The sequence below is a fragment of the Acipenser ruthenus genome, chromosome 3 (genome assembly GCF_902713425.1).
Source record: "Acipenser ruthenus chromosome 3, fAciRut3.2 maternal haplotype, whole genome shotgun sequence".
In the NCBI taxonomy this organism is placed as follows: Eukaryota; Metazoa; Chordata; class Actinopteri; order Acipenseriformes; family Acipenseridae; genus Acipenser; species Acipenser ruthenus.
The window spans coordinates 57718663-57737924 of NC_081191.1; the positions used below are offsets into that span (position 1 = coordinate 57718663).

General features: G+C 36.4%; 1 protein-coding gene across 1 annotated transcript; it reads left to right on the plus strand.

Moving 5' to 3' along the window:
- Positions 1-796: 796 nt before the first annotated feature.
- LOC117435509 (vacuolar protein sorting-associated protein 4B) lies at positions 797-18886 on the plus strand. The gene is made up of 11 exons (XM_034058759.3): positions 797-1056; positions 3793-3904; positions 5897-6044; positions 6329-6387; positions 9144-9263; positions 11134-11290; positions 12103-12251; positions 15047-15128; positions 16583-16802; positions 17168-17308; positions 17903-18886. The coding sequence occupies exons 1-11, from the start codon at positions 1033-1035 to the stop codon at positions 18002-18004; spliced, it is 1314 nt and encodes a 437-aa protein (XP_033914650.1). The 5' UTR covers positions 797-1032; the 3' UTR covers positions 18005-18886.
- Positions 18887-19262: the final 376 nt, after the last annotated feature.

The following is a 19262-nucleotide window of genomic DNA, read 5'->3' on the forward strand; positions in this document are numbered from 1 at the left end:
AGGTTAATTTCAACCGTTTAGCATTATTTTATTTTTTTACAAATATCTAAATATTTGAAAAGTATAATAACTGTGGAAAAAATAGTCAAATCATTTTAATTTGTATTACAAATCATTCATAAGATAATTAATGCCACGACTCGAAGGCGATTCACACCCCGACTAGGTGGCAGTAGCACATGGAGTGAGGATTGTATCTGGTTGCTTACACACTTTGTCAGCCAACACTCGTCCATTTTTTTGAGCCGCGGCTGCTCCGCTGTGCAGACTTTTAAGCCCGTGGATGCATGACCTGGTGACGTCTTTTCCGGCTGAGTTCACGCAGACGATGAATTTGAACAGGTTTTCCGCAGAATCTGCGCAGACTTAGCAAAGTCTGTGGGTGCGTTCACCAGAGGCAGACTTTGCTAAGTCTGCTCAGATTCTGAAAATTAATTGCCTACTTGATCCGATTCTGCGCAGAATGACGAAAGTCTGCGTGTCGTAAACGCACCCATTGTATACGACACCGGCACACATAGCACTACATTTGGATTTTTTAAAAAAAGTGATGGTAGATAAGTCATTTGAATTGAGATGTGCCGAGTACCGCCCCATTTCAAATACTGCACTTAACCCTTAGAATGTGAGCTAATATTAAATACGTAACTGTGCGAGAATAAGTAACTAATTTCAGCCTCCAATAGGTAATAAGTAACTAACTTCAGCAACCATATTCACAACCACAAACCAATGTGTCCTATTTTTGTTTTTACTGTGTCTGTCTCTAAAAAGCTATCCCTCGGCTCGTCACAGCAGCTAGGTGTGTAAGGATTTACGTCGACGTAATTCATTTGATCACGTGGGGCTCAGCAGACGGAAGTGACATCCGACATCTTGATGCGGAAGGGTTTTGATTCTCTGCTTATCTAACTATCAGAAGTAAACAAAATAAAGAAAGAACGGCGACAGAATTATATTTTAAACGTTAAGATAATTTTAATATAGTAGGTGTTATTTGTTGAATCGCCTGTCGCTCCACTCTCAGCCACCATGGCTGCCAATGGCAACTTACAGGTAAGGAGTAAGAAAAGCAACAACAATAATATACACACTACTTGCTGTTAGGAGGGGTAAGGAAAGTGTTCTAAGGAGACATCCCTTCTGCTGAGTTTTATAACATTTTTAAACGTTTTTAATATTAAATCAATTACTTTTATCCATTATTCTACCAGAAAATACTATATCGTACCACGCGATTTATGTATTGTGTTTGTACCTCTTTGTTAGCTTAGTTAGTGAATGTACAATTATTTGCTTCTGTATGTATTTATTTTTAATATGAAATAAGAAAACGTGTTTATATATGTATAAAGAGTAATGGTGAACCAACTTCCAAAAAGATAAACAAAAAGTGGAAGTACCGGTATAAGTCCAGAAAGTGGTAAGCGTACCAAAACTTGACCCGTATAACGTCATAAAATGGCACTCTGTCAATGCCGCGATTGACTAGTACTGCACAAATCCCTACGAACAAGACAAACTAGCTGCTCACCCACAAAATCGTATATGTTTACCATTTTGATAACACGATTGGGTACGATACACGTTAACACACACACGCAAAAAACACAAAACTCCCAAATTTCTCATCCTTGACCTTTATTATATTAATCTTAAACAAAAATGCAGAAAATACAAAAATTATAAACTTATTTACAAAAAATATAGTAATACAAAATGCAATCATACTACAAATACGGCAATCGTTGCGCTCGCGCAGCTTCTTTTTTTAAGCACCCAAACAAAAAAATAACTAGAAAAAACGATCATCCTTAAACGTCAAAAAGTAAACGTCATGTTACTCCATCATTCACATTACCTTATTTACTAACACCACCATTTATTTGTCCATGCGCAACTTCAGTCCGTGTCCGTCATTTGTGATTTACTCCTAATCTTAACCCATAAATCTAAACCTAACCCTAAATCTAATGTCACCATTAAACTTTTACTGTATTAAAACACCGTTTGTTTCCCTCTCTCTCGCGGCCTCTAGTGGCAACTACATCCGACGTTCACCGTCTGAAATAAAAGTTAATGCGCAGTAATATTTTCACCTATATTTCATAAATACATACATCATTTCTGTATTTCCCACTTTATTTTTCTTAAAATGACCCATTACATTTTAACGACAAAAAATGTTGCAGAATTTGGTAACCACCCGATTTGTTGCTCAAAGTCGCATACATTTGCTGGATTCTTAAAAAGAACTTTAAGGGCCAAATTCAACCCGTTGTACCCGTTTCAGATGGGCATTAACTTGTTTTCTGAGCTAAAATCATTTGCGCATGCCCAGGCAAGCGTAGTACACGGTGTACCATTTTGTAACTCATACCACAAAATAACACTACACCAGAACTACAACACCTTGCATAGTGTCTAGTGTTCTTCTTGTTTCATTTGCTATTTGTATGTATTTATTCATTTTACAGATACCACAATAATAGGTATAACAAATATTACATGATTTTATGTACTTAATATATTTTCAGTATTCAAATTTAGTTGTGCTAGTGAAATGACAACTGTCTTTATTATGTCACGCTATGCCTGATTTTGTCACCTGTCATGGGTGATAAGCATCATAAACATACTTGATGTCGAAGGCTTTTTTGTAAATGTTGAAATTAGTCTGAAACCTGTATATCTAGAAACATTCTTCAAATTATATTTAGATATCCTAAGAAAATCTATCATAGTGAAATGTTAGTGTTTTAATGTGGACCTGTCATCATTTCATTACACTGAAGGATTGGCAGTACTTAACTCTGTTTCTTTACATTAATTTAACCTATTACAGTTAACACCCTTCTATATTTACACAGTAGTTGTAATATGGTAGTGTTTTCACAATAAATGTATTTATTTATTTATTTATTTATTTTTTTAACAAGAAATGAGTTGAGTGAATGCTACCAACAACTGTTCTGGTTAATGTAGCTTGCTCACCACCGAATTCAATATTTGGGTTATAGTGTCTATTCATTGACACCTTTCAGGTTTCACAGCCCTTGGCAATCAACATTGACTATCATTGTCTTCCCTATCAGTCAGCGATGACCTCTGACCACACACAGGCTAATCGTTTTTAGTTGCCACAAGACACCTTGATCCTTGGTTTCCCGATGGTATTTTCTGGGATACGGGTAAAGATGCACCAGTGAATAGTCATTTTACTGCTCTCTAACTAGCAGTTTAGAGCAAGGAATCCTAAAAAATGCATCCCTCAGATACCTGCATCGCATGTAACTATAAAGGAAGTGTAAAGATAAAATTGTAATTAGATGGTATGTAAGCCTTCAATAAACTTTGGTGATGGGGAAATTTACAGCTAAAATTGTGCAGCATTAGAAGAAAAATAGACAAAAGAGTCTGTGTTTGATAGTTAATTTTAAGCAGTGCCTTGTTTGCATGTTGTGCCATCCTGCTTTACTGAACCTGTGAGACAGGTGAATGACACAATTAGATAGTTTGTCAGCAGAATTGCCACTTCGGGGTTGGGGTACATTGGCGGATAAAACTGAAAATCGCAAATAGTTGATTACAAAATCAAAGTTAAAAAAAAGAGCTTTTTTTTTTTGCTGTTGATTACCAGGGATTTTTTTGCAAGGATGTACATTATGTTAGACATAGCTAATGGTGATAGCTCAATTTTGTTTTGAGCCATCACGATTACCTAAGTCTAACACACTTTGTCAGGGGATGTATGTTACTCACATTTGTTTCTGTATTACTATTTTATTTCAGAAAGCTATAGACCTTGCTAGCAAGGCTGCTCAAGAAGACAAAGCAGGGAATTATGAAGAAGCCCTTCGTTTATACCAGCATGCGGTGCAGTACTTTCTACATGTAGTGAAATGTGAGTATTTCTTCTTTCTTAGTATTATTTATTTATTTATGATGTTAAAATTCTAGACATTCATAGACACATTTTCTTCTGGTTGGATCTTAGTTAGAAAGGGAGTAGTCTTAGTATATTATCTGCAATAACCCCATGATCTTGTCTGCTTTGAGTATGTTACATTAGTGTTTCAAAGAAAATTCCAGTACTGCACATGGCATAGCATTAGTTCCAGCTAAACTCTGCAGACCTTTTGCTAAAAAAAAAAAAAAAAAAAAACTTATACAGCCCAAAAGTAGAAAAAACTAAATCATGGTTTAATAGATCAATTAAAAAAAAAATTCAGAGAAAAAAGGCACTTTACAGAGCGTTTAAAAGGGACCAGGAACAAAGTACACAGAAAGAGTAGATGAAACTGCAAGCTCAAGTCAAAAAGGAAGTTAGAAAGGCCTTTGACAAAGTCCCGCATAAAAGATTAATTCTCAAACTGAACACTGTAGGGATTCAAGGAAATGCATGCACATGGATTAGGGAGTGGTTAACATGTAGAAAACAGAAAGTACTGATTAGAGGAGAAACTTCAAAATGGAGCGAGGTAACCAGTGGTGTACCACAGGAATAAGTATTAGGTCCTCTGCTCTTCCTAATCTACATTAATGATTTAGATTCTGGTATAGTAAACAAACTTGTTAAATTTGCAGATGACACAAAAGTAGGAGCTGCAAACACTGTTGCAGCAGCAAAGGTCATTCAAAATGATCTAGACAGCATTCAGAACTGGGCAGACACATGGCAAATGACATTTAATACAGAAAAGTGTAAGGTACTGCACGCAGGCAATACAAATGTGCATTATAAATACCATATGGGAGAGATTGAAATTGAAGAAGGAATCTATGAAAAAGATGTAGGAATTTATGTTGACTCAGAAATGTCTTCAACTAGACAATGTGGGGAAGCTATAAAAAAAGGCCAACAAAATGCTTGGATACATAGTGAAAAGTGTTGAATTTAAATCAAGGGAAGTAATGTTAAAACTTTACAATGCATTAGTAAGACTTCATCTAGAATATTGTGTTCAGTTCTGGTCACCTCGCTACAAAAAGGATATTGCTGCTCTATAAAGAGTGCAAAGAAGAGCGACCAGAATTATCCTGAGTTCAAAAGGCATGTTGTATGCAGACAGGCTAAAAGAATTGAATCTATTCAGTCTTGAACAAAGTAGACTACGCAGTGATCTGATTCAAGCATTCAGAATTCTAAAAGGTATTGACAATGTCGACCCAGGGGACTTTTTCAACCTGAAAAAAGAAACAAGGACCAGGGGTCACAAATGGAGATTAGTTAAAAGGGCATTCAGAAGAGAAAATAGGAGGCTTTTTTTATACAGGGAATTGTGGGAGTCTGGAACCAACTCCCCAGTAATGTTATTCAAACTGACACCCTGGGATCCTTCAAGTAGCTGCTTGATGAGATTCTGGGATCTATAAGCTAGTAACAACCAAACGAGCAAGATGGGCTGAATGGCCTCCTCTCATTTGTCACCTTTCTTATGTTCTTGTATATCACTTGCTCTGTGCAAGATTGTGAAAACAGAAATATTCCAACTTCAATTGATATGTCCTGTACCATTATCTTCAAGTAGTTATTTGTTTTTGTAGGGTGTCTGGATTTAGTATTGCTCATCAGTTGACATGCCCCATTACAGTATAAAAGTTACTGTATATACAAAATGTTTGCTAGATACACGAACGCAGTGTCAGTAACACAATATACGTTTGCTGTATCAAAGCTCATATCTCACTGGGGATTCCACATGGACTGTTTTTCCTCACAGCATCAGTAGCCTGCCAACATCCTCTCTCTCTCTCGAGCTCCTGGGTATAAAGAGACTCCTGAGCTGTTGTGGGCCATTGCTGTATTGAGGGAACATAACTGGACAGTCTAAATAGAACAACAATAAAGAATGTAGGATTATTTCTCCTGGTTTTTTTTGTTTGTTTGTTTTAGATGAAGCACAGGGTGACAAAGCCAAACAGAGCATCAGAGGGAAATGTGCAGAATACCTGGACAGAGCTGAAAAACTAAAGGAGTACTTGAAAAAGAAGGAAAAGGCTCCAGCTAAGCCTGTAAAAGAATCGCAGTCAGATGAAAAAGGGTAGGAAGTCATTATCTTTGTGGGTCAGCCCCTTATGTCCTGTGGGCTCAGAAAGTTTCTCATTGAGTTTTAGCATAACACTTTTATTTTACGTTTTGTACAACCATTGTCCTGGCTAAATTTGTACTACCCCAAGAAACTGTTTTTGTTATTGTTATTAAAAGATAAAATATGAAATAAATGTTTTGCGCACAATATGGACTCCCAGTTTTGAATGTAAAAAAGTCAAATTTTCAACCCACTAAACTCAGCACTGTTGGACTTATTTGTTTAACTGTGTCTAGGAATGAAAGTGATGAAGATGGTGACCCAGAGAAAAAGAAGCGCCAAAACCAGCTCCAAGGTATACACTCCCTATACAGTACAAGGTACCGCAGGAAAGGGTTTTGTTTACGGCCATCCTCATGAGTGAAATAAACACAGCACCACGTTCATGTACTATTCTGTTTAAGTAAAGTGCATTGATTGAAAAGACATTGAATTTTGGAAAAATGTCTTGTCATTCTGTCATTGGATTTGAATAAATTCAGCTCTGTAGTGTTGAATTAAAAAAAGTTATTAAACGCTATAATTTTTCAGCAGTTGCAGTATAAATCAAGTTTATAGTCTTATTTAATATTCTGCAAATTCATGCTAAACCATTTTTAAACAACTATATATATATAGATGTATGTGTATATATGTATGTATGTATGTATGTATGTGTGTGTATATGTGTATATATATATATATATATATATATATATATAATATGTCAATTATCCAAACTAATTGGGACCGATACTAGTTAGCATAACACTGTGTAACAAATTTTTATTTATTTTTTGTTCCAGGGTAGTAAGTGTTATTTCCTAATTGCTTATGCCTCAAAAGTATAGAAAATGGCTATTATTCCCCACAAACTTTGCTTTTGTGACCAGGACAGTGATATTTAGAAATTTACCTATTTCCAATGAGAAAACGGGCGAATTTGTGTCTTTTCGTTCACATAAAGTCAGAAAAAAACAACATATGAATCCAAATTAACATGTATTTATACTAAAGTAATACAAAAATGACTACAAAAGATTTAGAAGTGAGTAGTTTTTCGAGATTTACGATTATACTGTAAATGACTTTCACGAATCAGCCCCCAAAAGTAGTCTCCCATCATGTTCTCGTTATACTGTCCTTGGTAGCGGCGTTCAAAGTCCAGTATATCCTGGTGGAAGCGCTCGCCTTGCTCCTCCGAGTACGCTCCCATGTTCTCGTTGAATTTATCAAGATGAGCATCAAGGAAATTGCCTTTGGGACAGCAGGGACACCAAGGCGCACTACCACAGGCGGGACTGGCCACAGCGGACCGAGTTCTCTGTGGGGAGGAACAACGTCAAGTGGGAGCCACTGGTGGACCCCCGGAAGGTGCTGATGCCACCACTGCACATCAAATTGGGCCTTATGAAACAATTTGTCAGAGCTCTAGATAAGGAGTCGGCAGCCTTCAAGTACCTTCAAGACTTCTTCCCTAAGCTGTCTGAGGCAAAGGTCAAAGCCGGTGTCTTCGTTGGACCACAGATAAAGAAGATCCTGGAGTGCAATGAATTCCCCAAGAAGTTCACTAGTAAGGAGAAAGCGGCTTGGAACAGCTTTGTCGCAGTGGTTCGGGGCTTCCTGGGCAATCACAAGGCCGAAAACTATGTGGAGCTGGTTGAGACTCTGGTGAAGAACTACGGCACAACAGAACATGGGAGCGTACTCGGAGGAGCAAGGCGAGCGCTTCCACCAGGATATACTGGACTTTGAACGCCGCTACCAAGGACAGTATAACGAGAACATGATGGGAGACTACATTTGGGGGCTGATTCGTGAAAGTCATTTACAGTATAATCGTAAATCTCGAAAAACTACTCACTTCTAAATCTTTTGTAGTCATTTTTGTATTACTTTAGTATAAATACATGTTAATTTGGATTCATATGTTGTTTTTTTCTGACTTTATGTGAACGAAAAGACACAAATTCGCCCGTTTTCTCATTGGAAATAGGTAAATTTCAAAATATCACTGTCCTGGTCACAAAAGCAAAGTTTGTGGGGAATAATAGCCATTTTCTATACTTTTGAGGCATAAGCAATTAGTATTATTATTATTATTATTTTAGCAGAGGCATAAGCAATTAGGAAATAACACTTACTACCCAGGAACAAAAATTGTGTTACATAGTGAATCAATTTGTATGGATAATAGAACAGGTATCAATAACAATTACTGTACCTTTTAATAATGCATAGAATAAAGTTAACATACACAATAACCTACTGATTTTATATAGCTAGTAACATATTCTATCACATTAAGCATGCACAATTACAAAGCTTTACAAATCATTAAATTAATGCAATTCATTAAAACTAACACCTACAGTTAAGTTAATGAAATACTGTAATTAAACATACCATATACCAAACTGAAAATCGTCAAAGACTACAATTCAGTACAACCTTTTAAAGTTTACAGAACTTTATGAATCATTAAACTTGAAAAAAATCAGTACAATGTTTCTTTACTCTGATACTTGCTGTTAAGGCATTGTAGTAACGTGCAATTGAAATGAATACAATAAAAGTTCTAGCTGCTCAATAACATAACAGGATCTCCAGCCCTTACTGACGAAATAGAAGAAAAATCAAGAACGAGGTGACTCTCTTAATTTGCTTAACTGCAACAATTTAAAGCACACAGTGCTCCATCTAAGGTTTTGGTGGTCTTAATAATTCTGCAATAATTCATTTGCCTCAGTCTGCTGGTCCTTTTTTTGGCAGCTAAATCTTGTGGCTGTTTTAGCAGCAGGTGCGGTCGGTTGTTTTGACAGTACGGTTGATCAAAGATAGGATAATTGACTCTGTGTGTGTGTGTGTATATATATATATATATATATATATAATAAATAAATACAGTATTATAATTTATATATTATACAACACGCTTATTAGCAGAAAAATATGTACCCTCCATAGTGCCGGGAAAGGAAAACCGATTTAATTATTTTGTAAATCCCAATATGTTTTGCCTAATAGCTTTGTCTGTTTTTTGCATAATTATACCTTATACTTGTATTGCAGGCGCCATAGTTATGGAGAAGCCCAATGTACAGTGGAGTGATGTAGCTGGTCTGGAGGGTGCCAAAGAGGCATTGAAAGAGGCTGTGATTTTGCCCATTAAATTTCCACATCTCTTCACAGGTAAATAAAGATTGTTAAGTGAACTGCATATCTAAATACATATCCGAATAGTGCTTTCTGGGGAAATGTAGAGTACACTAAATTAAAATGTGTCTTAAGGACTATGCACACCGGACGCGAGCGAGCGGATTCGAGGCGAATAAAGTATGCGCACCGGGAGCGAAGCAAACGACACGAATACAGCACGAGTACATAAATAAAGACAACAACTAGCTAGTTATGAAAAGTAAATACTGTCTCCTTTTGCTTCTTTTGTGGAGACGAAATAAAATAAATAAAACAAAGAAAGAGTATGGGTACACAATACACTGAAAAAAGGACATTTAACAGTGACTGTTTATATGTGATCTGGTTTAACATGTAAATTATTCAAAAAGAATACATCTACACATTTATTTGGAAATACTGAAGAAATGAGTAATTTAATTTACTTTTATTGATTTTCAATTAATAAAATTGTCTGTTATTGTGTGAATGTGATTAATATTATTGGTCAATATTATTAAAAAAAAAAAAAAAAAGCTGAATTTTACAGAAATATGAAACCAGTGTGTGGCGCTCCCCGTCACTTTGACTAAAATTAAAGTGAAATAGAGATAGACATACCATCAATTTTCAAATGTTTTGCTATTTCTTGCCATATGGCATCCTTCTTTTTATTGTCTTTATAACTATTATATATTTTTTACATTCTCGTTGATGTCCATTTTTTTTTTATTTCTGTGGTAATCTTCTGTGTGAGCGAGACAGTGACAGTCTGACAGCCACTACCTTTGACCTTATTTCTGATTGGTCCATTGCAATGCGAATAGCTCGTGGTGCGAATAGAAATAAATTTGCTCGCTTCGTTCGCACTGCGCGCTACGGCTGTGGTGTTCATTTGCTCCATTTAAATCAATAGGTTTAATTTTTTATTCGCTTTGCGCACTTCATTCACGTCTGGTGTGCATAGACCTTTTATAATTAGAGCTTGAACTTTTTGGTTTTTATTTACCAAATTTCTACCTCCCTTTTAAATGTTAATTAGTAGTCTCTGCATCCTAATAAAGAGAAAAGACTGGGTTTACGATTATTTTTTTCTTTTCTACAAATCAACGAGATTTTAAGTGATGGACTTGCTGTCAGTGTACACGCTGTACTGGGTATTTTATGCTGAAAAGAAAATGTGTTAGGACAGCTCTTTTAAACAAGTTAAAATAATGAAAGCACAACTGCAAGAATGAAATGCAATTAGGATGAGCCATGAGCAATTAACATAATTTGTCATGTCTGTTTGAAATAAATTAAGCAAAACAGAATCAGGCTCAGTCAAGATATGAAGATAAAAACTGTTTTGTAATGAACAGTTTTTTTCTGAGTTTAGTTAGTTTAAAGGGATGTCATGTGATCAAAAATAAAACCTGAAAACTTCAAGCCCTACGGATAATATATATTTAAATAAGTATGTGACACACTGTTTAAAAAAATAAATAAATACATAAATGTTATAGTCATTATATAGGTCTCAAATGTCTGGATTTCAAGCCATCCATTCCGTTAGTGTTGCTTTTTCTTGGTTATTTCACCTATTGTCCCCACCCTTTTAAATGGCTTTTATACTGACAACCAAGTGACCCTGGAAGTGCAAGTGAAACAGTTAACCTGAGAATAAGGCATAGAAACTGATAACTTTCTTTAACCTAAAGAAATATAAGATATTATGTTCAAAATGAGGAACGGTTTTATTTTGTTTGTTACAATTACTTTAAATGTGGATGGTTGTTTAAATGTTTAATCCCAGTTTTATTAGGCTTGCCCGGGTTTTGCTTATTCATGGGAGTACATTACCAGACTGGTTATGTAACATTTAATTCAACCTTAACTTGGTCAGGCAAAAGAACTCCATGGAGAGGGATTCTCTTGTTTGGCCCACCTGGAACTGGAAAGTCCTACCTGGCCAAAGCTGTGGCAACAGAAGCTAACAATTCCACATTCTTCTCTATATCTTCTTCGGATCTGGTGTCAAAGTGGCTTGGTGAAAGTGAAAAGTAAGTACCCTTTACAGATTAACCTGTAACGCTCCACTAAATGGGAGTGTGGTACAGATTTTCCATACACCCATTTTATAAGAAGTCTTTTAAAAAAAATTTTTTACGATTGCAGATAGACCATTGGAGTAAGGCTGTGTATCAAAGTATCAGTTTAAACCTTTATTTTGCAGCATTGTTTTTTTTTTTTTTTAAATCTACATACACTTCAATGTAAAGGACAAAAAAAATATATATAGCAGAGTGTAAAGGATATTGGGAAATGTATTAACTTGCATGCAGATTAGCACCTCGGTACTATATTTTAGTCCTGTTTTGGGACTACTGATACTGTGATGCATTTTGAGTTGCTATAGTGCTCACACATTAATTCTGTGAATAATATACCACCGTACAAGAAAAAGAAAGACGTTGCTGCAAATTTCAACATTGCCGCAAACACTTTCTCAACCATTCTGAAAAACCGGGATACAATAATACAGGCCTACTTTGGATCTTCTCAGCACCTTGATGTTGAGGACGCCTTGCTTTTGTGGTTTAAAAATGCCTGTGATCAGAACGGGACATGCAGATTTCAAGTTGCAATGTATACTTTTTAAAAGGTTACTTAAAACAGTGTTTTCAATAAAATTCACAGTACTTTTCAATTTGTAATACTGTTTTATTGTACTGTAATTGAAATAAAATTTCAGTGTTACCGTAACTTCAATAAAAACTGACAGTATGCATTTAGACTCCTGATTAATAAGAATTACTGATAATTGCTGGTCCCTTGAAATTCATTTTAATGTATTTATTTATTTGTTCCTCAGGCTGGTAAAGAACCTGTTCCAACTGGCTAGAGAGAATAAGCCCTCTATTATCTTCATTGATGAAATTGATTCCCTGTGTGGATCCAGGAGTGAAAATGAAAGTGAGGCTGCAAGGCGCATTAAAACAGAATTTCTTGTTCAGATGCAGGGTAAGAATATAGTGTGTTGTATTGTATATGTAAGCAATAACCCACCACAGGATGTGCAGTAAGACGTATGTTACGCATGCCTACGTGCATTGAGGCACAAGGCCATAGATATGTGGAGTAGTGGTTAGGGCTCTGGACTCTTGACCGGAGGGTCGTGGGTTCAATCCCAGGTGGGGGACACTGCTGCTGTACCCTTGAGCAAAGAACTTTACCTAGATTGCTCCAGTAAAAAGCCCAACTGTATAAATGGGTAATTGTATGTAAAAATAACGTGATATCTTGTAACAATTGTAAGTCGCCCTCGATAAGGGCGTCTGCTAAGAAATAAATAATAATAATATTATGTCTTACCGTATACCCTGGAGTGGGTTATTGCGCATATAAAATGTCTGTTTTATAAAAAGAAAACAAAAAACAATAGCATTTTAAACATTAAATTAAGTTTTATATAATGTATCCTTCTGCCAGCGCAAAATAGTTCCTATACTGTCTTTTAGAAGCTACTAATTGGATGGAAAAACATATTGCTTAGTACATTTAAAAAAAAAAAATAATAATAATAATAATAATAATAATAATAATAAATACAATTTGATATTCAAGGTTATTTAAGTACAGTTTGAAAAACAAAAAATATAATGTTTTATACAGTTTGGCAAGTAAAGTTAATGTTTGAAATTTACGGTTCCCTTTCAAGTCGAAAATAACCATCAAGGCTTGATGGTTATTTTCTCTTTCAGGGAACCGGGGTTGCATCCGCAACCTATCGTTTCCCTAGTACAATCATCTTGATCTGCCCTTTTATATTTTGTTTTCCTCCAAATGTGCTTCCTGTGTCTCTTCTTCTCCAGAATCTCCCTAGTCATGCAGAATGTCAACCTCAACAAAACTACTCACTGCATTATAATTAGGGCCTTTTAACCTGCAATTCAGTCCTAAACCTCCAGATGTCTGTGTAGCCAATCCAGCTAAACTGACCAAAAAAGTAAAAGTAATTAGAAAACACCCCCTAATTATGAGGTACAATTATTGCCACTCTAGAAATTGATGCCTTTAAAGAAAAAGCTTACCTTGAGACTTGCTGTTTTAGAATAAATATAATAAATAGATGCATCAACAAACTTTTTTCTTTTCTTTTTTTTTTTACATTATATTCAAAGAACAAAACAAAACCACTAAAAACAAAGAACAAATAAATAAATACACAGCTTACATATATTTCAGAATCTATCAAATGCCCAGATTCCAATAAATAGTTATTATATCGATACTGTTCAGGAATCAGTGACAGAAACGGGAAATCCATTAAAAAAACAATATCTTCTCTTGTGTTGATGAAATATATTTGTGCCCGGTGAAATCCACATATCATGAAAATGTAATTCATTTTTTTACGAAATGATTTGCGCAAAAGTGTACTGGTAAATTAAAACCTATGAATAATGTATTTACACTTGTGAGTTCTCTAAAATAATATTGAAAAAAACTTCCTTTTTAAATCCTGTTACACGTATTCACAGGGATTTAAGGGTTAAATAAATGTTAGTAACAATCTACAGCGTTCTGTTTATTAATCTGCTAATACATACTTTGTAGTAATGGGATGACCAATTCAAGTGGTTAAAGTAACGTAATGAGATGGTTGTTTAATGGTTGCTCATTATGTGGCTTACTGTGGAGGCTATATCAACATCTTGGGGCTGTAGGACTAAGTTACAGGTTAAAAAAATAAGTCGTGGGGGGCTCCCGAGTGGTGCATCCGGTAAAAGCATTCCACGTGGAGCGCAGGATGCGCCTTATAGCCTGGAGGTCGCCGGTTCGAGTCTAGGCTATTCCACTACCGACCATGTTTGGTGTTTGACTATAAAGAAATATCAAAAGGTTGAATATCTATTTGGCCCTCCTGAACTGCCAGTATGTTGACCCAGACCTTGATCTTCAGAGGGGATTCACCCCTAGCCGTGCATAAGACGATTGTTTCTGCATGGTCATGTGATCGTGTTCAGCCAATCGCGGTGTTCAATTTATCCAAGCCATTTTTTGTCATGATTTGTACAGCCTTAATTATGTATAGGTTATATACTTTAACCCAGCCATGAGACCTAATTTCTTCCAACCACAGAGTCCTCCATAGCTCACTCATAATGATTCTTGTAGTCGAGCTGTTTTATGGTGTCTCCAGATGTTATGTATTTGTACAGAACCCTGCAAATCCTTGTCTGTTATACATTGCCTGCACACTTTATTAGGACCTGTCTACTTGAATGGATTTGGTATCATCCTGAACTAGTGATGCAAAATAGATTGATCTTGTCATGTGATCCCTACAGCACTATAAAGCAATCTACCATAAATTGGGGGGGGGGGGGGGGGTAAAGATTAAAAAAAGGTGAACATCCAACATCGATCAGGTGCCAAAGCAGCAAGGAGTGTCATGTTGGTAGGCTGTTAAGAGTGACAGCTGTGGCTACAAACATTTAGTAATAGATACAGAGGCTAGTTGAAAAATGAATGACTGAATGGACTAACATCGTTAAAGACACCTCCCAGTGTCTTACGCCAAGTTTCTATGCCTAGTTGTGTCAAGACTGTGGTCAGGGCAACATTGGCCCAACCTGATATTAGCTACTTGTCCTAGTAAAGTGGCCAAGTGTCTCTTGGCCATTACCTACATTCAGTGTTTGGGTTAAAGTGCAAATATATTGAAGCCTTCAAGGTCCTTCTTTTATCTGTCAACAAGTCTCCTGGGATGTGTGCTATTCCTTAAAGATCTGTAACTACTCATTTCTCTCTAGGTGTTGGGGTAGATAATGATGGAATATTGGTACTTGGGGCTACAAACATTCCATGGACACTAGACTCGGCCATCAGAAGAAGGTAATTTTAATGCTTGGCATTTTTATTTCAGTAGTTGAATCAAAGTTAAATATTGAGGGCATTTGATTGTAAATGCTGTTCTATTTGTTGGATTGCAGACCATCAAGATTAAGTTAATTAAGATGTTGGATGTGACGTTTGTTATACTGTATGTGACAGGCAGTGTTGTCTGTTCTTGGTTGTGAGTTGTGTGACAATATTCTCAAAACCAAATGACAGCATCATTTAGTTAGATTATCATTTTATCCTCTGATTAAGTCAGCAATTGAATGACAAGACTAAGTTTTGTGATGCTGCCTAGCAGCCGACTCGGAGCGTTGTCCTCCCTAACAAATACTGTAATATGTATGATACAGTACCAACAACAAAGGCTTTGTATAAAAATCGTATTTGTATCTAATTTTTAACATTATCAATTAAAATGGTTTTACTGAAATTAAAGGCAACCATTTTGCAACGTACTGCAATGTACAGTGCTTTGATGCATTGCTTGAAAGTTAGGTTGTGTATATGCATTCATGGATAAGCTATTCATGGATGGTTAACTTTAAAGGAGTATTCTTTTTACTGTAGACTTCTTTGTAGGTCCATTTGCATTAATAGTTTGTTTAATGTGAAATCCTTGGACAGTAAAAGGCTTAGTTCTCTGAGAGTGTTTTAAAGAAGACTGGATCACCATTTCTCCATGTTAAAGATTAAATCCAATGTGGAGAAACATGACATATATAATTATTTCTGCTGGGTGGTACAAATATTAAAATACCATACTATCCAACTGAATTTAAAGAAATAGTCCATCAGTCTAGTGCCATTCAATTATACAGGTAGTGGACAAAAAATGGAAACACCAATGTAAAGTCACTTAATAGGGCATTGGGCCACTATGGTATCCCGCTCTGTGGAGTTCTCGGCGGACCGTTTTTGATGAAACTGGCTGCTTGCGCCCCAGGTTGAAATTTGCAGTCAATTGATCTGCAGTTGCTCACCTGTTTTGCCTTGCACTTCGAATTAATCCACGGATATCACGATCCTGGAGTATGTGCTTCCGCCCACTGTTGCCCTTTGCTGATGATGTCTTTCCCTCGGAGTTCCATGCCGACATCACCTTAGACACCGTTGCTCGTGAAACATCAGCAAGTTGAGCTGTCTTGGTCACTGAAGCTCCTGCCAAACGCGCCCCAACAACCACCCCTCTTTCAAAGTCACTGAGGTCTCCACTTGCAGCCATGCTAGCCATAATTATAGGCAACCAGACCTGTCCAGCATTTTTATACATGACCCTAAGCATGCTGGGATGTTATTTGCTTAATTAACAAATGAGCCACACCTGTCTGGAAGCCCTTGCTTTCAATATACTTGATGTCCCTCATTTACCCAGGTGTTAACATTTTTTGTCCACTACCTGTATTAAAAATAAAAAATAAAATAGATATTGGGTTTTTGTTCGCTTTCAGGTTTGAGAAGCGTATTTACATTCCCCTCCCAGAAGAACATGCCCGCACCTTCATATTCAAACTACACATGGGCACTACTCCCACCAGCCTGACTGAAGCAGACTACCACACCCTGGGAAAAAAGACTGACGGGTACTCTGGAGCTGACGTCAGCATTATCGTGAGAGACGCCCTGATGCAGCCCGTCAGAAAAGTGCAGTCATCCACTCACTTTAAAAAGGTCCGCTTGTTTTGCTTATTTGGTTGATGTGTATGATTTGAATGGAAGGGAAAAGGAGTACAACAAGTGTTCCATGTTTTAAATGTGTGCACACTTCAATTAAGTTTACTGTAAGCAAATGTTGAGCCATTCCCTTTTAAACTAAACCGCAGACACCAGCCAGTTGAAATTGATGCATAAATGTAGAGCACTGTTTTAGGAATGTGCAGTTTTGTCACACAATTTCTACATTTGCTTTATGTTGCATTAATTGGACCCAAGATCATACTTCTTGAGAATGCGAAACAACGAACTTTTAACGGTAAAGTTTAGTTTATGCAGTTAGTGTATATGTTTACTCCAGTGGCACCAATTACCTTGTACAGGTACAAGGAGAATCAAGAGAGGACCCAAACCAGCTGGTAGAAGACCTCTTGACCCCATGCTCGCCAGGAGATCCCGATGCTATAGAAATGACATGGATGGAAGTCCCTGGGGATAAACTTTTGGAGCCAGTTGTTTCCATGGTAAGAATAATAACTATGTTAATATTCCCTGGTGACAGGGATATAGCAAAGGTACATATAGACCAGTTGTCTGGCTAGTGCAACCCAGTGGATCTCTAAGGCTGGGTGTCAAGCCCATTTTCTTGTTCTTTTATAGAATAGACTGAGTCTACCTACTGGTAGTTAACATTTTGTACTTTACTGTGTCTGACAATTGGATCCAAGTACACTCAGTGTCTTGTGGTTTAGCAATTACATGTCCAGTGCTTTGGTATTTGATTTTTAAGGTTCAGGATTTTCATTTAAAAAATCAGTTATCAGTTTCCTGACTAAAGCCGAATTAGCCAGTAGCCACAGGCTGCTAAGGTATGCTGTCAGTGGGTCTTAGTGATGTTTGTTTTTTGGAAGTGACCTATGTCACAGTTTTGAAGGGTAACAGGTTATGTAATCCCAATAAAAACGAATGGCAGAGAAATTCCAATTGTAATATAATGATATACTTGTATTAGTCTACAGCGGTAGGCAGTATTTGATAGTAAAGACCTACCAATTCTGTCAATCTGATTTTATATATATATATATATATATATAACTTATTTTTATTTTTTTATACAGTCTGACATGTTGAGATCCCTTGCAAGCACCAAGCCAACCATTAATGAGCAGGACCTGGAGAAACTGAAGAAGTTTACAGAGGACTTCGGCCAGGAGGGCTGAACCTAAAAATAAATAAATAAATGTATTCATCCTCTCTTACTTTTCTGGTGGCATTCCAATACTGAGCAGCTCTCCCTAGGACATTCAACTTGACTGATTTGCTACACCAATCTTTAAGAGTGGACAAAAGGGGTGTCGCTATGGTTTTCATGTTCCTAATACTCCTACTGCTAATAGGAGTGTACATTTTCTTTATTTGTATAAACCTTCAATGGTCATGACCTAAATAAATAAATACATATATATACTTTCACTGTAGATTACTTATTAGGGTTGGAGTAAAAAAAAAAAAAAAGATCTTATGGATATGACAGTGTCTGTATTCCACACCTGAAAATGGCTTGTAAAGAGTTCATCAATAAACAGAAGAGAGTACGTATTCATTATACAGCTCCCAGAATTAAACCAGGGTTTATTTGTAATTGGGATCTACTGCTACCTGTTGAGCACACGTAGTGGTGGCTTAGAACATGTGCCTTTTACTATGGGTTACTTAATACAGACTGTATTTCTGTGTGACTTTTTGTCTAATAGTGAGTAGCATCTTCATTATGCACTCTTCGGTCAGGTTGATATGGAATGTTATCTTTGGAATATTGCATCTTTTAAAGATGGGCACATTTAATTTACAATTGTATTCAATGATTGTACAAGACTGTACTTCTATGCACTTGGTGTTGGTTTTCCTATAAAACTCTTAAATCTTTAAAAAAAAAAAAAAAGTATAGCGATCTAGTGTAACATATGAAGTATAATACAAATATATATGTATATATATACAGTGCCTTGCAAAAGTATTCAGACCCCTGACCAATTCTCTCATATTACTGAATTACAAATGGTACATTGAAATTTTGTTCTGTTTGATATTTTATTTTAAAACACTGAAACTCAAAATCAATTATTGTAAGCTGACATTGGTTTTATGTTGGAAAATATTTAAGGAAAATAAAAAACTGAAATATCTTGCTTGCATAAGTATTCAACCCCCACACATTAATATTTGGTAGAGACACCTTTCGCTGCAATAACAGCTTTAAGTCTTTTGGGGTAAGTATGTACCAGCTTTGCACACAGTGTCGGAGTGATTTTGGCAGATTTGCTCCAGGTTGTTCAGGTTGGTTGGACGACGCTTGTGGACCGCAATTTTCAAATAGTGCCACAGATTCTCAATGGGATTGAGATCAGGACTTTGACTGGGCCACTGTAGAACATTCACCTTTTTTTTCTTGAGCCACTCCAATGTTGCTTTGGCCTT

What these genes read in the sequence shown, in the direction of transcription:
- LOC117435509 (XM_034058759.3), top strand. Translation starts at nt 1,033, where the DNA reads ATGGCTGCCAATGGCAACTTACAG. An exon ending in CTGCCAATGGCAACTTACAG is followed by an intron (nt 1,057 to 3,792) that starts GTAAGGAGTAAG and finishes ATTTTATTTCAG; the next exon opens with AAAGCTATAGACCTTGCTAG. An exon ending in GACTCGGCCATCAGAAGAAG is followed by an intron (nt 15,129 to 16,582) that starts GTAATTTTAATG and finishes GTTCGCTTTCAG; the next exon opens with GTTTGAGAAGCGTATTTACA.